Source organism: Hipposideros armiger, unplaced genomic scaffold (assembly GCF_001890085.2).
Source record: "Hipposideros armiger isolate ML-2016 unplaced genomic scaffold, ASM189008v1 scaffold_8, whole genome shotgun sequence".
NCBI lineage: Eukaryota > Metazoa > Chordata > Mammalia > Chiroptera > Hipposideridae > Hipposideros > Hipposideros armiger.
Window position 1 is genome coordinate 7,730,647 of NW_017731358.1, and position 21,618 is coordinate 7,752,264.

Sequence of the window (21,618 nt, forward strand, 5' to 3'; positions counted from 1 at the left end):
GGAGGGTGGCAAGTGGAAAGGGATTTCTGGGTTTCCGTCTGTGTGTTCTAAATTATTATCTCTTCTCTAAGGAAACAGTGGCCTCCCTTAATAAAATTAAACCCATAGTCTCTAAGCTATGCAAACAAGAAAGCTAGGGTCCGATTTTGTCAAGGAATCCTTATAAGCCCTTTAGAAGGAAACCCTGGGCTGCAGGAGAGTGTATATTGTGAAGGTGTGTGCATATTTGGGAGAGTACCAAGGGAAAGATGGAGGGGCGCGGTAAGTAGGGAGAGACTCCCCCTTCGATTCACTGGCATCACAGATCTCAGATTGCCCCTAAGATTAATGTTTTCATAGGGAAGTGATTTTCTTAGTGACTTGGCACTTGGTTGCTCTGGCTTCTTCATTTCAAGAGTGTCTAGCTATTGAGCTGGGCAACCTATCTTTCAAGAAGGTGTCAGCGGGAGCTTTCTGTAGTCTTCTCAGCACTTGGATATTTGAATCAGTTCTTTTGCTTTCCTTTAGCTGGAAAAAGTCCCTTACCTGTTTTTAAGAGTTCTTTCTTCCTTAAAAAAGAAGAAGGAAGAGGGAGTGAGAGGAATGAACTAGGGTGAGGGCTTTGTGTTTTGTGTTTATGTGCTCTGCCTCAGTTTTTTAAAATATCAAGTGCATGGTTAAGAATGAAGGAGATGACATTTAATGTGTTTAAAACATTTGTTGGCCAATTAGGCCCTTACCATATGTCTACGCTCCTGTTAACTTACACCGTGGTCCTGTTAAATTCTGCAGTTCTCCAGGAAAAAAGAAACAATGAAATGAAAGTATATCTAAAGAAATAGAGAATTGATCTATAAAGGATTTTTAATTCAATAAATATGCTATAAACATTCCAGGGATGATTACAGTGTTTTCCAACCGCCTGGGCTGGCACAACATGGAGCTGCTACTTTCCCAGTTTCAGAAACGTCTTACATTTGGCATCCAGAGGGAGCTGTGTGACCTGGTCCGGGTGTCCTTACTTAATGCACAGAGAGCCAGGTTCCTCTATGCTTCCGGCTTTCTTACTGTGGCAGATCTTGCCAGAGCAAATATTGCTGAGGTGGAAACTGTTCTGAAAAATGCTGTGCCTTTTAAAAGGTAAGAGAATCCCCCTGTCTACATAGGGTTATTAAATGAAAAAGCATGTCAATTTGTAAATCATAGATACTGTATTAAAATATTTTTCTCTTCGATAATATCATGACATACTTGTAATTGGAAGAAAATGTGGCTGCTTTTTCCCCCTTAGGATTACTTTTTATTTTTTATACCTTTAAAATATTTCATGACTTAAAAGACATTTCTAAAAGTATCATAGTTCTTCCCTAGAAAGATTGAGTAAAGATAAGTTTCCAATGCTTTCTGCTTATACTGATTTTCAGTATATATCCAGGGCTCATCTTAGACTTTCTTTATACAAGAGCACTTTAAAATATACTCATCTTGATTGTTCTTAGAACACTAGCCTCTCAATTTGGGATTCTCCTTTCCTGGATCTCTCATTTCTGGACTTTCTCCCTTTATTTTGTATCTCCTGTGGTTACTCTGAGCTCTGTTTCAAATTCTGTCAATCAATAAACTTCAGGTTTTTATCCAAGTTTTTAGTTACCTTTTATGGCACTGATTGGGACCTTTTCACCTTCAGGTGAAAAGTGAAAATTCATCCACTGCCATTTTTTCTAGTTTCAACCCTCTTCCAGTTTCTGCTTTCTTTTGAAAACTCTCTGGTTCCTTCAAATATTTTGTCCATGGTTTATATTATTAGGAGGATTTGTTTTCAATGAAAGTTTTTGACACTCACTTATTTTAGCTTTCCATTTAAAGAGTGAGGCCTTAGTGAGACCTTCCCTTATTGTGGTATTTAAAAATTGCAGAACTACCTATCCCTTCTTGGTGCTACATTTGTTGTACACAACTGTTGTCATCAGTTGACATAGAAAGTATTTCAATATTTGTTTGTTTTCAGATTTCCCTAACTAGAATTTAAGCTCTATGACAGCAGATGTATTTGCCTCTTGTTCAGTGCTGTTTCTTCTGTTCTCAGAATGGCTCAGGTTGATGCTTAATTTATTTGTTGGATGATGAATGAATCAATGCATTAATTTATTTCCTTTTCTATCTCCATGTATAGTGCCCGAAAGGCAGTGGATGAGGAAGAGGAAGCAGTTGAAGAACGTCGGAATATGCACACTATTTGGGTGACTGGCAGAAAAGGTTTAACTGAAAGGGAAGCTGCGGCCCTAATAGTGGAAGAAGCCAAAATGATTCTTCAGCAGGACTTAGTTGAAATGGGAGTACAATGGAATCCACATTCCCATTTAAATTCTGATACACACTCATTGACCAGCAGTGGGTCAGAAGTAAATGAACACCAATTTATATCCCAAACTAAGAGTTCTCATAAAAGATTAAAATCAGAGAAAAAAAGTAACACAATATTTAGTGATTCTTCTGTTAAGCATTCACCAAATATAGTGCAAGATGTAGATAAATATAGAGAGCATACAAATTATCTGTTTCAGGATGGGCATCAAGAACGTCAGGTACGTTCGATTTCCAGAGCAAGAAAACTGACTTCTTTGAATATAAATAAAGAGAAGCTAGAAACCTCTCCGAATGAGGGAAAAACAAGCACTAAGAAAGTTGTTCAGACTTTCTCCCTTAAGAAAACAAAAAAGGAAACTTTGAATTGTAGTTCAGAAAAGATGAGTACCACCTTTCGATCTTGGAAACATAGCAAGCATCTAAAACAATCCAGATACAGTAGCTCTGTGAAAGACAGTGGGAAGTGTAGAACTGATTTACAAAAACAAACTGTATCTAATCCTGTTCACTGTGAAGACTCATTTACCTTAGATGAAAAGGATATGGAATTAGGAAGTCCTGGGCCATTTGCTAAAAATGCATCTTCCTGTGCTGAGGGAAAATATAATAAAACATCATTCCCATTACAAACAAAACAAAGTTGTTCAAGGAAAAAAACAATAAATAATGATATTCTTGGTGAACATTTTATCACAGGATCCAAGAGTGAAAAACGGACTTGTCAAGGCACTAGTGTAGTTAGTGAAAATGGAAGAGGATTAGCTGTTGTGGAGTCAGAAAAAATAGACAAAGTCCTGATACAAAATGATTCAAAAAAACATGTTTATGTGAGACACCATGATACACATCCAATTAACCAGTGCCCAGAGAAGCATTCTGATAAACAGACAGACACTTATACCAAACAGAAAAAAATAGTAGAGATGCAAATGCCTTGTGAGCTAGTCAGTAGTTATATGAATAGAGACTCAAATGCTATTATTATCAAATGTAAAAGTGTAAAGTTGAATGCTGAGGAAAATAAATTAAATAATCTTCAGGCATCTGGAGATAATATAAGCAGCATTGATACATCCAGTGGAGTACATCTATCAACTGGAGCATTTGGTAAATCTGGAGGCCATCATGAGAATTTTGTAAATACGTCTAGAATTCAAGAAAAAACAGATACTTATGCAGCAAACAAAAATAATGGTGTTTCTGACTTAGGGTTCATCCCTTGTGATTTTGAAGATAGTTTCTACCTGGATACTCAGTCAGAAAAAATAATACAACAGATGGTAACTGAAAATACCAAACAAGAAGCAGTGAAGGACACCAACCTGGCAGTGGAGATAATGCCGACAGGCCTAGACAAACAGGGCTCAGCGCGCTCTTCTCAGAGCGAGATTCGCGTTACCTTTCCTGGGGGTCAGAGTTCTCCAGGAGTGACAAATACAGACCATTTGGAACCTAAGACTGTAGATACAGTGAAACGAAGCACAGATTCACATGGAGTTGATATCCTGACTCCAGAAAACCCACTTTCTCATTCTCCAATACTATTGAGGGAAAATGGCCATTGTTTTAAAGGGAATGAACTTTCTGTTACCGACTCCCAATTAAATAGTTTTCTTGAAGGTTATCAAACACAGGAAGCTATGAAACCAGTTATAGCTCTAGTTCCTCAAAAGAGAACTCCCACTGGCTTAGAAGTAGAATGTCTGCCAGTTCCTGAAACAAGTTTAAATTTGAGTGATAGTTTATTGTTTGACAGTTTCAGTGAAGACTACTTAGTTAAAGAACAAGCACCTGATGTAGAAGCAAAAGAACTGCTTCCTTCTGAAATAATGTCAGACCATTTCAGTGATTCTTTCTGTTTGCAACCAGAGGGCCCAATTAAATCAAATATGGGTACAAATCAAGATAATCAACAGCAGTTGACTTGTTTCAGTGATGAGTCTATTATGTTTTCAGAAATAGATTCTGTTCAGATGGTTGAAGCTTTGGATAATGTAGATATATCTCCTGTCCAGGATAAATATAATACTGCAGTATCTTTTAGAACATTAGAACTACATGACCCAGTGGATAATGATTATCCCCAAAGAGAAGTAATTGAAGGAGATGAAGATGAAAAATCTCAAAACTCCAAATTAACTGGGACAAAACAAAATAATTCATTAACGTGGTCAGGAGAATCATTTGATATAAGTCCAGGACTGCAAAGGATTTTAGATAAAGTGTCCAGTCCTCTAGAAAATGAAAAGCTAAAATTAACCACTACAGACTTGTCTAATTTGAAAGAAAAAAATGGAGAGTTAAATGACAAACAAGAAGTGGTTTCAAATTTGGAGCTAAATCAAGTACAGGGAATTTCATGTTCCCCTCATATTGAAGTAAAAAGCAAGACTGAGGTATTCAAGAACAATGCTATTCGTGGTGAAACCCCACCCCTCTTGCCGTGTAAAGAAAGCTATGTAGTTGATGATAATGGACTCATTCCTCCTACACCCATTCCAGCATCTGCTTCTAAGCTGGTGTTTCCAGATATTCTTGGCACATCTGTAAAACTTTGGAAAACTAGTAGTGTTTTACAACCTGGTGTAAGTCATTCGTTTGGCTCACCTTCAGATATTAAAAGCCGTGACTTCAGTCCAGAGAATAGAAATAACGTAAAAGCTGACAGTCCTATTAGAGACACAAGTTTTTCACTGCAGTTATCACAGGATGGATCACAGTTAACTCCAGCCTCATGCACTTCAGAAAGCTTGGCCATAATTGATGTAGCAAGTGACCAAATTCTCTTTCAAACGTTTATAAAGGAGTGGCAGTGCAAAAAGCGATTTTCCATCTCACTGGCTTGTGAAAAGATCAGTAATGTGACATCTTGTAAAAGTGTTACTATTGGTGGTAGGTTCAAGCAAGGTAAGAATCTTTATTTTATTTTATTTTTTTACAATTAAATGTAAAATAGTGAACTGAGATAGGACAAACTTTTCAGTTTTGGATATTAAATGTAATGCATTTATTCAAAGCTTAATAAGTTTCTCTTATGTGGGTTTACATGTGGAACAGCCCTATTGTTCAGCACAATTCAATTAATAATAGTTGCCCTCTGGTATAAGAGATGGGCAATCCCAGGACACATGGGTGGGGGAGCTGGGCAGTGAGACCAAGAGCTCAAGCTGGGAGACTGAAAAAATGCAGACCACCAAGGTGCGACTCATTCCTCTGGCTCTGATAGACTGTTGTACCTGGGTAATCAGGCCTGTGTCTGTCTCCTTCCAAGTAGGCCAAGATCCCATCTAAATAGCCTTCCTACAGCAGCTCCCCAATCTAGGTGGCTTGTCAGGAGTTCCAGACCAATGTTGTCCCCTGGGACATTGACATAGCGGTCAAACTTACTGCTTCTGGGGCCACCACAAATGGTGTGGCTGGTTCAGGGGCATTTATTGGAACATGTCTGGAAACTTGATCATTGGGTATGCCCACCTCTAAAACAGCAGCTGTTTTTCTCCTATGCCATTCTGGTCTGTGCCCTTTCTGAGGCCATGGGATACTTCCGTTTGATGGTTGCCTTCCTCATCCTCTTCACTTTGTGAGGCTCTGTGGAGGTCACCTACCTGACTCTGCTACTTCAACTCCAGGCAATGCCCGGTGCTAGAGTGTGCTAAGCTTTACCATTAAATACAACATTTTTCTAAAAAGATCATATATATTTGTGTATATATATGTGTGTGTGTGTGTGTATATATATATATATATACATATACATATAATGTATATAAATATTAGAATATAAGCTTGTAAAAGTTAAGATGTATTTTGAATATGGATCACTTATTGTATCTTAATGATATAACAGTGGCTTTTGTTATCAGTACTCATGAATTATTTTTCTATTAAGTTGAAATATCCTTATTAATTTATATAATCACAAAAGTACATAGCAAATAGGCACTATATTTTTCACAATGTACATTAGCTACATTTTCCCATATTTATTTTATGTAGAACTTGTACCTCCACTGAAAGGCATGAATCCTATACTGAAATGTTGATCCCAAAGTGTCACTGACCTCTTGGTCAAATAATGCCATGTATATGTCTGTCTCACTTTATGAAAGTAAGAATTCTGTATCACGGGGAATAGCTGTATTCAGCTTGGCAACCTGTTGTGGAAATCAAACATTTGATCAGATTTCTTAAATCTCAATATTTATTAACGAATTTGTTCATAAAAGTTTGAGATTTGCCTGATCTTCAATTCGTGAAGTACATGTGTTAATGACAGGTCTTATGTACTTCCAGTGTTGACAAGTATGTTCCATTTTTCCTTCAACAGATGAAATTGAGCCTATTTTTTGTGCTAGAGGTTAGAAGGATATAAATGTTCACTTAAATTTAACAAATGTGTGCCAGTTATTTTCCAGGTATTGGGGATATAATTGTAAATAAAATAAATTGGTTCTTGACCTATGTCTTTATAAAATTGGAGATGCATTATTTTAGAAAAAAATATTAACTCCAATTATAAAATCAAATCATAAAATTCACTAAGAAGTAGGGCTCTTGATTTTTCTGGAGTTTCTTAGTGTTAAGAATTGCTGAGTTCACTACAGAATTTTTGTAGTGCACAAGTGGTTTTTATTTCTATTTGAGTTATAGTAAGCCTAGAAAAATTTTGCATACACCTAAAAATGACTATTTAAAGAATGCATATTTTAGGAATCTGGAAATTTGCTTGTCAAATAGTTCTTATCATTGTTTAGATGTTCAGTTTAATGGCTTTATTTTTAGATAGTTTTAACTATTTCACTTTTGACTTACTTAGTTAGCTCACCTCAGGAAACCCCTGATGGATTCCCTGTTAAGGACTGTGATGACATCTTGGTGGTTGGACTGGCAGTATGCTGGGGTGGAAGAGATGCCTATTATATTTCATTGCAGAAGGAACAAAAGCATTCTGGTAAGTAATGACTATTTGGCAACGTCACCATATAATTTTAAGGTAGCCTCTATTAGGATAATGCTTGTTGAGAATAGTTTCCTGATATTTGTCTAGAATATATATTTAGGATTAAAATTTTTGTTTTTAATGGGTAGCATGTACATTATTTCATATATTAAGTAGAATAAATGTTTCAAGAAACACTACTCTTACTCCCCTCACATGGGGCTATTAATACTGTTTTTTTCTTGGGGGTAGTGGAGCATCAGGGACTCCTTGGCCACCTTGAAGGTTTGCTTTTGAAGACTGGATCATAGCAGTTTCTCTTCAGACTTCTTTCCTCCTTATGACTGGGTCTTGAGCTCATCTAGAGGCAGTGATGCCCTAGACATCTATAGTAGTTGAATCACATAGCCTTGGAGAAGTCTTTGGAATTGAAAGGATATGATCTGGAAATACCTCGTGATTATAGGTAGTTGTTGGATACCTAGCTGACTGATTGGTTTTAGACAGGAGAAAAATTAATAAGGGAACATTTTTTCCAAAAAAAAAAAAATAAATAACAGGTTTATTTATAATTGTTATAAAGCTGAACTGCTGAAACTTGTTCACTGAAACAATTTGACTTGCATTAATGCTTTATATGTCCTCACATTTATATGAAAAATTCACACATAAATGAAAATGGAAAAACTGCCAATACCTGATTTCTGTCCCCTGTTTTAATAAGGGAACATTTTAAAGGATGCTATATAATGTCTTTTCCTGAGTAAGCATGAAATATTTTAAGTTGTATTGTAGGAAAATATGTTAGGGTGAATAGTTACTTGAATTGTTTTTTTTCAGATGAAACATTTTACATACCTATTAAATCTCTCTTCAAAAAGAGTTCCTTTAAAATCCATTTCAAAATATCTTTTCTGTCTTTAGCTCCTCATTCTGAGAAATGTAAATTTATTTTCAGAAATCTTGATATTTAGAGTTTTCTCCCACCTAATTAAATGGAGTATTATAAATCACCTAGTTCAAACTGCAGTTTTTAGATTACCAAGAGCTTCATCAACATAGCCGACATGACCTGGATAAGGTCATACTGAATTATTGGTTACATGGAACTAGTCTTTTTTAGTCTTATTGAGTCTTTTCAGTCTTTGCGTTATAGATTCTGCTTCATATGAATGCATGTGATTTTTGCCTTAAGACTGTGTGTTTTTCTGTTTGTTTTTTTAAAGAAATTAGTGCCAGTTTGGCCCCACCATCTCTGGATCCAAACCTGACTTTGAAAGACAGAATGTGGCACCTTCAATCTTGCTTTCCAAAGGAACCTGATAAAGAACGTTCTGTTATCATCTATGACTTCATCCAGAGCTATAAAATTCTTCTTCTGTCTTGTGGCATCTCCCTGGAACAAAGTTATGAAGATCCCAAGGTGCTATGAGTTATTTAATTTTTACATACTTAAATATTTTTTTAAATGTTTAGGGTTAATTCTTAAATGACTTGCTATTTATTTAGTTCCAACAGTATAGCTTCAGTTTTTTAGAATAGTTACTCCTTATGCAGTGATCTCATCCACCCAGAACAGAATATTATGCACCAAATGCCTCAGTGTCGATAAAAACAGAGATGTCACGAATTTCAAGCACTGAAGTTCGTATCTTTCCTCAGAGGTATTTATAATTTTTATTTTGGTAGTAAGTTCTAAGTTTTCTATCTTATAGTAGAAATGAAAGAACTGTCAGATTTAGATATATGATAGCAGGATGTTTTAAATATCCATGAGAATAGAGGTAGAAAATAGAAGTGTGTTGATATAACAAGTCAAAAAGAATAGTAGCTAGGAGCCATTTAGCCTAGGGACTAATCACCTTTCTAACACCTTGATAACTTTCCTGTATAGTAGCAAAGTATGATACACTCTTCATAATGAAAACTCTGTGTTTTTAAGGAAAGTTGTATGTTATGGTAATACACACTTAACAGTATAAAGCATTTTTGGAAGATATTTATTTACAATATCATAGTCCTTAAAAGGATATCTTTTCCCACTGTTGATAGTGAATGCATGAGGCCTGTGGAATATTAATTTTAAGTTGAGATATGTTACTACAGCATGTCTTCAAATGTCATCTCATTCAATGTTGTTTCGTTATAACACTGATGAGATGACAGAAGAACTTAACTCGTGTTTAGATCTATTAGCCTATGGTGAAATTGGTTTTGTTATGCATCATTTGCCTAAGTTGCAGAACTTACAGACGATGTTAAGTGAGGACTTACTATATACTCTGTTGTTATTATCATATAATCAATAATAATATGATACTTTTAGTTTCTTAGTTTCTTTAGCTTTTTTGGCAAAGATTTTCAAAGGCAGTATTAGATAAACTAAAGATACTATCCTTTTCTATACTTCAAGCCAGGCTTAGTTTATATGTGATAAATTCCATGTAGTTTCTAAACCAGCCGTTACTGGATATAAAAGGTTGTCACTTAATTTTGATGTTCCAGAATCTAAAATAAGAATATGGGTAATATGAGCTTCTCATTAAAACTACAGTAGCATCTCAGATTTATATAACACCTTTTACACAAACTATTTGAAATATTTCATAATTGGTTTTGTTAATCGAAATACTTTTGATGTAAGACGATAACTATTAATTTATAAAATGTCACTTTTATGAGTAACATTTGGCAGCTTTTACATTAGACTATTTTATTCAATACCCCAAAAAGGTTCTGATCACCAATTTCTAATCTGGTGGAGGGAGGTTTCCCCCCACCTCCAATAATTCTCCAGGTACCAGCTGGGTTGTGCAATTCAACTCAATTCTGACACTATCTACCTGGAGATAGTGCCAGATCCCACAGGTTAAGGGCTCCGTCCCACAGGATTCCCCATCCCCCACTTCAGACACCAGCCACAAGCCCAGCTTGTTATCTGTGTTCCTGGCCATCTATAAATGTGAGGTTCCCGTGACCCCCCCTTCCCCCACTTGGGTTTGATTAATTTGCTAGAGCAGCTCACAGAACTCAGGAAACCAGTTTACTCACTAGATTACCAGTTTATTGCAAGGGATATTATAGGCTACATACAAATCAATAGCTAGATGCAGAGATACAAGGGCTAGGTGTATGGGAAGGGGCCCGGAGCTGACGCAGTCTCCCAGAACCTCCATGTGTTCACCAACTCCCAAGCTCTCCAAACCCAGTCCTTTTGGTTTTTATGGAGGCCTCATTACATAGGCATGATTGATTAAGTCATTGGCCATTAGTGATCAATCTCTAGCCCCCATTCCCCTCCCAGGAGGTCAAGGGATGGGACTGAAAGTTCCAACCCTCCAATCATAGGGCTGGTTCCTTGACAGCCAGCCCCCACCCTTAGATGACTTAAGTGCATTACAAAAGTCATCTCATTAACATTAACAAAAGACACCTGTACATTCCTCACCACTTGGGAAATTCCAAGGGTATTTTAAGCTCTGTGCTAGAAATGAGATGGGGCTGGGGAATGAAGACCAAACGTATGTTTCTTATTATAACTCAGAATATTACACCCTCCTTTAAAACTACATTCTTAACCTACAAAAGAAGTAACTGAACCATTTAGTCATTGTCAGAATTATCGACAGGGCTTAGATTTCCTTATTCCAAATCTAGTTTTGATCTGCTAGAAACTACAGATCTTCTAGTTTCATTGGGAAGTTAATACTAATAGCAATCAAATCACCAGTTGGATGGTCATCGTAAGAGGCCCTCATTCCTGAGGGGAATGCCTACAGGCTTCCTAAACTCTGGATATGAACTTTTAATGATAAAGCATTTATGTTTCACTTTGTCCAATGCTGAAAGAATTACATAAACCTAAAACTACATAGGCCCATCTTTATTATGGTAGCTTAGCCAAAGTCAGCCTTAGTGGAGAAGAGTCCACCTGCATTTTCAGAAACACGGTTTCATTTAGCTGAGAGGCATTTGGTTTTAAGCCTATTTCAGAACTAGGTCAGCAGGAACATTGCGGTAATGGAAAAGTTTGAAGGCCATTGGTCTTATTGTAACCAAAAACGAGTCCCGGTAAAATTATCCTTTTCTTCTCTTCTCCTGGAAACACCACTGAATAAGCATTAAGTGAAAATTGGTGAGATTAGAAATGAGCTTTCATATTTTTCTCCTTTTAATTTAAGGGTGAAACTGGGGAGTAATTGAGTCTGGGGCTCATGCTGCCTGTGCTGCTCAGCCAATAGACCAACATAGGAGCTGGGGTATAGGATAAGAGTTTATTGTCAGAGCATCGGTGATCTGAGAAGGCAGCAGGTTAACACCTCCAAAAAGTGCCTTAACATTCTCAGACTGACTGGCTTAGGGTATTTAAGGGAAAATCTGGGTGTTCCTCTAAAGCAGAGGTTCTCAACCTTCCTAATGCTGCAACCCCTTAATACAGTTCCTCATGTTGTGGTGACCCCCAATCATAAAATTATTTTCGTTGCTACTCTATAACTGTAATTTCACTACTGTTATGAATCGTAATGTAAATATCTTTTTGTTTTCCGATGGTCTTAGGCAACCCCTGTGAAAGGGTCATTTGACCCCCAAAGGGGTTGCGACCCACAGGTTGAGAACCGCTGCTTTAAAGGCTACGTGACAACTTCCAGTGGTCTGCAGGGAGCCTTCCCTCTGGCAGTGTGGTCCTCCAGTGGTGTCAGCAACCCAGGAACAATCAATGATGGGAGTAGCCTGGAAAGAATGCTAGGCCATAGAAATTGTGATCAATAAGCATAAGGGTATTAATCATAAGTTTCAGGGTAATTTTCTAAAGCAGGGGACTGGGACAACGGACATTCCCAGCTTAAGCTGCAGGAGGACAATCTATTACAAAGCTATAGGTCAAAGAAAGGTGAGGCTGAGACATGGCAAGGCTTCTATGGGGGTCCCAACTGGGCCCTGCTTCTAGCATACAGAAATGTCTTTGAAAAATTAAGAAAATATTCTCATTGCTATCCCATTCAGGTGGCATGCTGGCTACTAGATCCAGATTCTAAGGAGCCGACTCTTCACAGCATAGTGACCAGTGTTCTTCCTCGCGAGCTTCCACTCCTAGAAGGGATAGAGTCTGGCCGAGGAATTCAAAGCCTGGGACTGAATGTCAGCACTGAGCATTCTGGGCGATACCGAGCCTCTGTAGAGTCCATTGTCATCTTCAACGCTATGAATCAACTCAATTCGTTGTTAAAGAAGGAAAACCTGCAAGGTAAAAACAAAGTTCCTGGCATTTTTACGCGGCTACAGACTGGTGACAATTATGTAGGTAGCCACTCTTGATCACAGGTGGATAATTTTTTTTACACTTTTTATGCAAACCCTAGCTTTGGATTGTCTAGTACAGGGGTCAACAAACTTTTCTGTAAAAGATATTTTTGGCTTTGCAGCCCAGATGGTCTTAATCACAAATATTTAACTCTGCTATCGTAGCACAAAAGCAGCCATAGACATTATGAAAATGAGTGTTCCAATAAAACTTTACGAAAACAGGTACCTGATCCTAGTTTGGCCATAGTTTGCTGACCTCAGGCTTTACTGTAATGAAGAGAATTAGTGATGTTTTATTCATTTATTGCTTATTTTATATTTGAACTTCGTCAAATGATTTTTATTCACACTTAGAACATCTTTCATGGATTTAAAATAGTGACTTATATTTTTAGAACTATTTACAGTTATTTTCTCGGCAAAGGATATTCATGTGACTCTTGTTTTCCCTCCTGACAAATAGCATGGATTTATTGTACAGTCTGCTGGCCTAGACTGAGTGACTTGACTTCACAGGGGATAACATATGCTTATGGTAGAAATGATAAAGTGGAACAAAGTTGGCTTCATTGTGAGAAGACATAAACCATGAATTTATTGCCTGATTAATAAATACTAGAAATAGCAGACTGATGAATTCACACACGGTTTGAACCTGGGCTGTATCGCTTTCTAGTGAGGGACTTTGGGCAAGCTGTTGAAACTCTCTAAGTACGGTTTTTATAGTGTTGTTATGTGTATTAAATGAGAGAGAACTTAGTACAGCATTTGCCACAGAGGAGACACTCATTATTGTGTTCTTTGATCATCATTATTATTTTTACTGATAACAAGCCCTCTGTGCTGATAGTAATGTTCTCCTCAGCATCACTGGGTAGAATTATACAAAGATCAGACGGACTTGTTTGTTCATAGGAGACTTGCTTAAGTGATGCTAATTAGCAGGTCTTGAACAGGCAGTGAAGGTTTCAGACGCTCCTTCTCTAAGCCTGTGCAGGCAGGCCAGGGCTTGGGAGTGTGTGGCACACACGCCACAGGACTGCTTCTCCGCTTATGGACAATAATGCTGAACGAGCACAGCTCTCTTTCCTTCTCAATCTGCCTCCACAGGTATCCTGTGTAGTTCCCAGACACCCTAGTCTGTGTAGTTCCCAGACACCAGCATTTGATGATAGTGATATGGATTAGTTGTAACTCTTTATAGATGTTTGTTGACCATTATCAGAATTAGAAGCTTTCAGTATCTTTGGGAAGGGACTGTGCCACTACTTAAAGCCAGTTTTTTACCTATTACAAAAAAAGAGACTATGGTTTTCCTTTCCAGAAAAGTACAAGAGACCCTTCAGATTTGTTACTTTTTAACTTTCACAATTTTAGTGTGCCTTAAAAGCTCTTTTTTTTTTTTTCTGTAAATTTTCCAAGGTGGGTGGCTAGGAGGTGTTAAATACATTTTTGTGCAGTGTTAAGGCTTTTTTATTCAAGGACTTCATACAATTGAAGCACGTCGAGATAAGGGAAGTTTGGGAGAGAATGTGGACAGTTGTCAAATTTTGTTTGGAAATAATTATTTCAGGATGTGCTTGTTTATTTTAATGGACCTTCGGAATCTTCATCTTTTCCTTTTCTCATCCTCTTGCCTTTTGGGTGGGTGTGTTCTGGCATCCGATTTTCTTCCAATAAAGAACTGATTTTTGTTAGGGTATGAATAAATGTGTCTGCTCAGTGTGACCCAGGACAGTGTATCCTGTTCTCTTTACATGGGTCAATTAGGTCTTATCCAGAGTGGTTTGAATATATGTGAGATGATTTTTTACATATGGAGTGAGTTGGTTCTCTCTGTTTTAAAAGACCACATCTGCACAGATTTGTATTAATCATAACCTTTCTTTCATGTATAATATCATCATTGGTCCATGTATAGTTTTATTATTTATTAATTATTCTTTTAATATATTTTAATATTTAATAACTGTTAACTCACATTATCAATAAGTTAAACATACTCGTATATGTTTACCTATGTGCTCCCCCTTTCTTGCATATCCCAAGCTTTATGTTTATCATTCCCTCATTTTTTACTTGTTTTATTTTTTAATTAAAAATATTGTAGCATATATATATCTAAGTCCAAACAATATGTTATTTAGATTTGCTTGTTCTTAAACTTCATAAAATATTCGTCACATTGGTATGTGCTTTTCTTGCTCAGCATCATGTTAATAAGATTCATGCATATTACCGCATGTATCTATGATTAATTCACTTTCACTGCTCTGTAATATATCACTGTGAGAGTGTGCCAAAATGTATTTTTCCATTTTTTTATTGATTTGGGTTGTTTCTAGTTTTGTATTGTTTTGCTATAGCAAGTAGTTCTGTATACATATTCTAACACATTCTAACTCCTGGTACATGTGGGCAAGAATTTCTTTTAGTTTAGAATTGCTCTTTCATAGGAATGGGAATATTTAACTTTGTAAAATTATGCTAAATTGTTTTCCAGACTGGTTGTAAAAGTTTACTTTCTAAACAGCAGTGTGAAAGAAATTGTGCTAATTCATACTGTCTCAATTTTGCCAATTCAATGGTTGTGAAATGATTATAATTTTCCTTTGTCATACTTTGATTTTGGTAAAAAAGTTATTCTAGTTTCATTGAATGAGTTCATGAATATAACCTCTTTTTATTTTAGAAGAGTTTATATATTATAGAAATAATGTGTTTCTCGAAATTTTGGTGGTATTTACCTATAAACTGGTCCTTTGTGGCAACATTTTTTACTACTTTGATTTATTTATAACTAAGATTATTCATATGTCTTTTTGATTATGTTATGATAAGCTATATTTTTTAAGAATTTATTTCTTTCATCTAAATTTTCAAATTTATTGTCATAAAGCTATTGCTTATGTTTTCTTTTTTTACATGTCTGGTTTATCTGTTATTTTCTTTTTCTTTCATAATATTTGTTTAATCTCACTGGAAGTTTATCCAATTTTTCTGTCTTTTCAAAGAACTAGCTTTTGCTTTTGATATTTTCTATTTTTGTTTTCTATTTCCTTGATTTCTGTCAACATTTGTAATATCTCTTTTCTTCTAGTTTCCCTGACTTTATTTTGCAGTCCTTTTTTTTTAAGATTTTTATTGGGGAATTGGGGGATGGGAACAGTGCTGGGGAATTGGGGGAAGGGGAACAGACAAGTTGCTGTCGTTTTGTTCTTCAGTCTAGTTGTGGAGGACGTTGCTTCACTGGCTCAAGTTGGTACCATCATTGCGCTCTTCCCGGGCGAGGTAGATCAGTCACTGGCTTCTGGACGGCCGCTCACGCTGGTTGCTGGCTACACACGGTAGCCCATTGCCATCCTTTTCTAAATTCATAAGTTTGACACTAAATTTATTGCTTTTCAAATCATTTTTACTTTTCTAATTTAAGTGCTGAAGGCTATACATTTCCTTTAAAGCTCTACTTTCATTTTATTTCACAAGTTTTGACATGTAATGTTTCATCATTTTATCCTAAATATTTAAGAATTTCTGTTATGCTACGTTTTGACTCATAAATTATTAAATTTATGATTGGTTTTTTAATTCCCAAATATTTGGAAACTTTTTATTTTGTATTTTTATTGTTACCATCAAATTTAATTGTATTGTGGTTAAAGAATATGGTTGTAAAATACCCATTCTTTAAATTTTTTTGAGTTGCTTTGTGACCTAAAACCTGAACTAGGGTGTAAATATTCTATGTGTGTATAAGAGAATGTATATTTTAATTCTGGATGCAGAATTTTATAAATGTCTGTTAAGTCAAGATTGTTGTTTAAATCTTCTGTATCTAATTTTCACTGTAGTTCAGTCAACTTTAACTATATATTTTGAGGCCATTTTATTAGATGCATACATGTTTAGAATTTATCTTTCTGGTGAATTAAACTTTCTATCATTATGGTGTAACCAGCTCTACCAGTAATATGAGTTTTATTCTTAGTCTATTTTCTGGAATGAATATGGTAGCATCAACTTTCTTTTGATTAATATTTGCCTCATGCATATATTAAGAGGCATCATGAATATCCAAGAGCAGTATATAAATGCTGGAACTCACAGGATATGGTATCTCTCAATTCTACTCTTTAGATGTAGTATCTTTGAGACTAAAATTCCAATGAGCATACTGGGAAAACTGATTTAGAATGACAACCCTGTTGATAAATGGAAGCAGACAGTAAAATACTCTAATTCTTATTTCTGGAATGTTCTTTACTCTTTGGTAAGAGCATTGGAAAATATAAAACCTCCATCTTTAGTTCTTTGTGCAAGCATGCATACCATGAGAACAGGAATATTGGAAATAATTTCAGGGAATTAATGCTTTGTAGCGGCTTAGCATATAAGATTGGCTATCTTGCTCTTGCTAGAAGTAGAAATATTATCTTGGGAGAAATATGCTCTGGTAATCCAGACTGTTCACAAGCTTGCCAGTTCTTCCACTCTGCATAGACAAGGTTAGTGGTCTAGTGCTTAAGTGGAAAGCCTTTCATTGTTGGTTTGAGAACACTGCTCAGGACACTGAATCTTGAAGCACAGTTTGGGTAGCATGTCTGGATTTTGCTAGAAAAATTCTATGTGTGTTTAGATGATGATACTCATCTAGCCACTTAACTGGTGAGTTAATGTTTTCGTTTTCTTTTTCTCTTCCAGATGTTTTCTGTAAAGTGGAAATGCCCTGTCAATACTGCTTGGCCTTGCTGGAGCTAAATGGAATCGGCTTCAGTACCGCAGAGTGTGAAAGTCAGAAACACATCATGCAAGCCAAGCTGGATGCGATTGAGACTCAGGCTTATCAGCTGGCTGGCCACAGTTTTTCCTTCACCAGTTCGGATGACATTGCTGAGGTTGTATCACGGGAAGAGGGAATTGAGAAAAGTAATTTTTAGAGTTACAAATGGTTTGTGTGTGTGTATTTCTTAAATGTGTTTACCTAAATATCAAAGAATAGTTAAAAATGCGATTCAGTTAACCAGAATACTTTGGAGGTAGAGTATTCTAACATCTAATTTATAAGTTATATCTTATATTTATGAAATAGGAATGTAATAAAGAAGGGTCCTAGAGTGTATGTACCAGGAGAAGGAGATTTGCCTGGAACAGAGGAGGCACTCAGTAAATATTTGTTTAATGAACGACAGTTGCATAATAGTTGCCTAACAGTGTAGCTGTTTCTCCATGAAATTAGCCATTTCATGGACGTTCACCCCTTCCTCACCCCCAAATCCTGTTTTGGATTACAAAATTAGATATTTTTCTCAGTTGTTAATGAAAAGGGGATTTTTGTGACTACTTGCTTTTTAAACCCAATTAAGATTTTTATCACCTTATATAAATTTTAACATAGTTTACTCTTATTTTTATTTTCAAAGGTTAGTGTTCTAGTCTCTCCTCTCTCCACACTCCACAAAGGGTGTCTGGGTTATTTTAGAGGGGTTAGAAATGTAAACTGGGTGCTTACTTTTGGCTTGGTGCCACTGAAGTTATAGTGTCCTCTAGATGTGACTCAATAATATAGCACATTGGTAAAGATCATAGGCTTTAGAGCCAGATTCGTGGGTTTGAAGCCCACCTCCTTCATTTATTTACATAACCTTGGGCCAATACACCATCTGTTTATATCTCAATTTCTTCACCAGTACAATGGGTTATGATAGAAATACCTCATAGATTTGTTGTGAAGAATAAATGATAAATGTAAAACACTTAGCACAGGGCCTATCTCATAGTAAGTGCTCAATAAATGTTATATATACTCATAAAAATGCCCTTTATTAAGCCTTAGAATTCTGTGTTTTAAAAAAATGAGGAACTTTGTTTCTCTTAATTACATGGTATATTTGTATTGAATTCAGTGGTGTCCTTTTGGGTATTTTTATATTTTCCTTTGAGTTCTTTAGCCCAGAACTCCCCAAGCCAGTACTAGCAGAAAGCATATAAAATTACATAGGGAGCTTATCAAAAATATAGACTCTCTGGATTTCAGCACAAGTAGGCTTGGAGCAAAGGTAGGAATCTGTGCCCTTTTGGTTCAGATTGGTACTAAGGTATGAGAGCCATAGGCCTAGACCAAACTCTGACCTAGAATAATAGGCCTTTGTTATTGGCTTGTTCCTAGGTCTTCATGTTAAAATGGAGGTCATATTTAAGGTAATCTAAGTTTTATACATCGACTATTTAATCCTTGGTGATTTTAAGTTGAATCTTTGGATTGGACAGGATATTATTGCTCAGCTAGAGCTGCACTATCTAATACAGGAGCCACTAGCCACTTGTGGCTATTTAAATTTAAGTTAATTAACATTAAATAAAATATTTCAATTTAGCTCCTTATTTGTGCTAGCCACATTTCAAATGTTCAGTAGCCATATTGTCACTAGCGGCTACCATATTGGACAGGGCAAATATAGATCATATCCGTTATTGCAAAAAAGTAGTTTGGGATGGCACTGGTCTAGAGCAGGGATCAGCAAACTACAGCCTGCGGGCCAGATTTGGCCTGCCTCCTGTTTTGGTAATTGACCCTCTGTGGGGCTTAAATAATTGAGCAGCCATGTTGGTTACCACAGCAAGTGGTATTTAGGAGCGCTCACAATCCTCAGAGCCAACTAAAGTCTCAGTATCAATAGCTTATTTGTCAGTTTTTCAGCACAAAGTATACATTCCTGCATTCTTGATTGTTTAAAAGCCTCGTGGTGTATTAATTTGGTAGTGCCTAAATTAGGGTATGGATAGCCTGCTTGATATATAAATTTTCATTGCCATTATTTATTAAATGCACGAATTCCAAATTGTCCCCCTTCCCCCCCCAAAAAAAATTCTTCCAACCCATATTAAACTATATAGGTTGTTTCCTCAAATAACTTTAAAAAATATTTTCTGAATGATAGTACTTGAGAATTGATTCTAGACTAAAGAAGCGTTAATTTCTTGCAGGTTTTATTTTTGGAATTGAAGTTGCCACCAAATGGAGAGATAAACCAAGGCAGCAAGAAAACTTTGGGTTCCACCAGAAGAGGGAATGACAATGGATGCAAGCTAAGACTGGGAAAACGATTCAGCACCAGTAAGGTGCTCTTTGGGGCAGTTACAGGGCAGAATCTGAACTACTTTTAGCTGATGAGGGCCAGCCGAGTGGCTCAGTTGGTTAAGAGCTTGCTCAAGAGTGCGAGCTCTGAGCAACAGCGGTTCGAGTCCAGCCCAAGCTGAGCAGCTGCTGAGCTGCCAACAGGTGGCAGGATGGCTCAGCTAAAAAAAAAAAAAAAAAAAAAAAAAGAATGCTGATGAAATCAAGATCCAATATAGATGACCATTTGAACTTATCTATAGAAAAACAAATTGGTTTGTGGTTTGGCTGCCCACAATAAATGTGGAGATATTCCAGCATAAAAAATCTGGACCATAATCTGAATTAGCAGTTGTGTCCTTTCTATCATTAAAATGGTGTAAAGGCTGCTTGTAAGCTCAGGCCTGTAGACATTATTTAATTATTGACATCCACTACCTTGGATTTCCAGTATAATATAATTTGTATAGTTATTTGAACATGAACAAAGGTGTGGAAGTGTTTTTTTGTAATATAAAAAGAAAAAAATAACAGCCAATATAAATAAAACACTTTTTTTTTTCAATTCCAGGGCATAATAGTAAGCTTTTCATGTGTTTGTTTTAAGACTTTAATCTGCTGATTTCCAAGTAAAGTGCTAATCACAGTCCATGGAAACTGTGTGCATAGGAGAGAAGGGAGAAAGGCCTTAATTTTACATTGTTACTGAATGAATTTTCAATGGAAAAATAAGGGTAGAAAGTACAGCCACAGCAGCAATGGAAAGAGTAGTCCAAGTTGCAGTCCATCCTGTAGAATTTTGACCCTAATATCATTAACTATGATTTGCCAGTCCTGGGGACGTTTCCATAGCTTCATTCTGTAGCAAAACTTTTTATTTGATCTCACTGTCCTTTTACCTCACAAGTTTCTATTCTCTAATGGTTCATCAAAAGTCTGTAGCATACAAAATGCAAAGTTTTAAAGATAAATGTCTTCTAATTTCCTTGATACAGAAACTATGAAAGTATTAGGGCAAAAAAGGAGAAAAAAAAAACCTGGGAAACTTTCAATCATGTGAGGAATGGAGGAGGGAAATACAGTGGAAAAAAAGAGAAGACACAAACTGTTGGATCGGGTGTGGGGAGGCAGTTATTTTGCAAAGTTGACATGTCATTGATTCTTTTTTTTAAAGGTAGATCTAAATTGATATTATTCAGCATTGACATGTTTGCTTTTAGAAATCTATAGTTATCATAGTTTTATCATGGTGATTAAAAAAAAACCCAAACAGTAATTTTGAGTTGTAGATACAGGAGTTAATACATTTATTTTGAGAGTATGTTGTTTACCTAAAAGAGATTCTGGTTTGCTATGGAATTTGGATAAGAATAGGATCTTACCTTATTGTGTTTCTTTGGCAGGATGTTTTAAATAAATTAAAGGCATTACATCCTTTACCAGGCTTGATATTAGAGTGGAGAAGAATCACTAATGCTATTACCAAGGTAATCTTTCCCCTGCAGCGGGAAAAGCGTCTGAATCCTTTTCTTGGAATGGAAAGAATCTATCCTGTATCACAGTCACACACTGCTACAGGTAATGAGAAATCTTAAATATGGATAATATCCAATTTTTAAAGAAAAAAAAATTTTCATATATATTTCTATGATCACCAAGGAATTCAAGTGTTGATCACTGGGTTCAATGAAATGGATAAACTTTTATGAAACGCATACTACATTGAAAGCATAGATGGATACTGCCTAGATGCAGAGATGAGATTTCGAAAGATACAGTTCCTGCTTTCAAGTACTGTATAGAGTAACTGAGATGTCTGAGACTGTGCTTTGGATGAGAGTATATCCAGGAATTAAATATCTGATTGAGTCAGTGATCTTATTTCAGTCCCAGCCCTCTTCTGAACATCTTAAGA

General features: G+C 36.2%; 1 protein-coding gene across 6 annotated transcripts in view; it reads left to right on the forward strand.

The window, feature by feature from the left end:
* The window catches only part of POLQ (DNA polymerase theta), a 90,104-nt gene that overhangs the window by 41,336 nt on the left and 27,150 nt on the right, over nt 1-21,618 (forward strand). For 5 of the 6 annotated variants that reach the window (XM_019652897.1, XM_019652902.1, XM_019652912.1 and 2 more), the window contains 8 exons: nt 876-1,119; nt 2,153-5,253; nt 7,163-7,297; nt 8,512-8,708; nt 12,290-12,530; nt 17,291-17,484; nt 19,574-19,708; nt 21,107-21,281. In XM_019652897.1, the coding sequence (XP_019508442.1) occupies nt 876-1,119; nt 2,153-5,253; nt 7,163-7,297; nt 8,512-8,708; nt 12,290-12,530; nt 17,291-17,484; nt 19,574-19,708; nt 21,107-21,281 (4,422 nt within the window). Of the gene's footprint in view, nt 1-875; nt 1,120-2,152; nt 5,254-7,162; nt 7,298-8,511; nt 8,709-12,289; nt 12,531-17,290; nt 17,485-19,573; nt 19,709-21,106; nt 21,282-21,618 lie in introns of those variants that run through there. The other variant, XM_019652929.1, reaches the window with a different exon arrangement.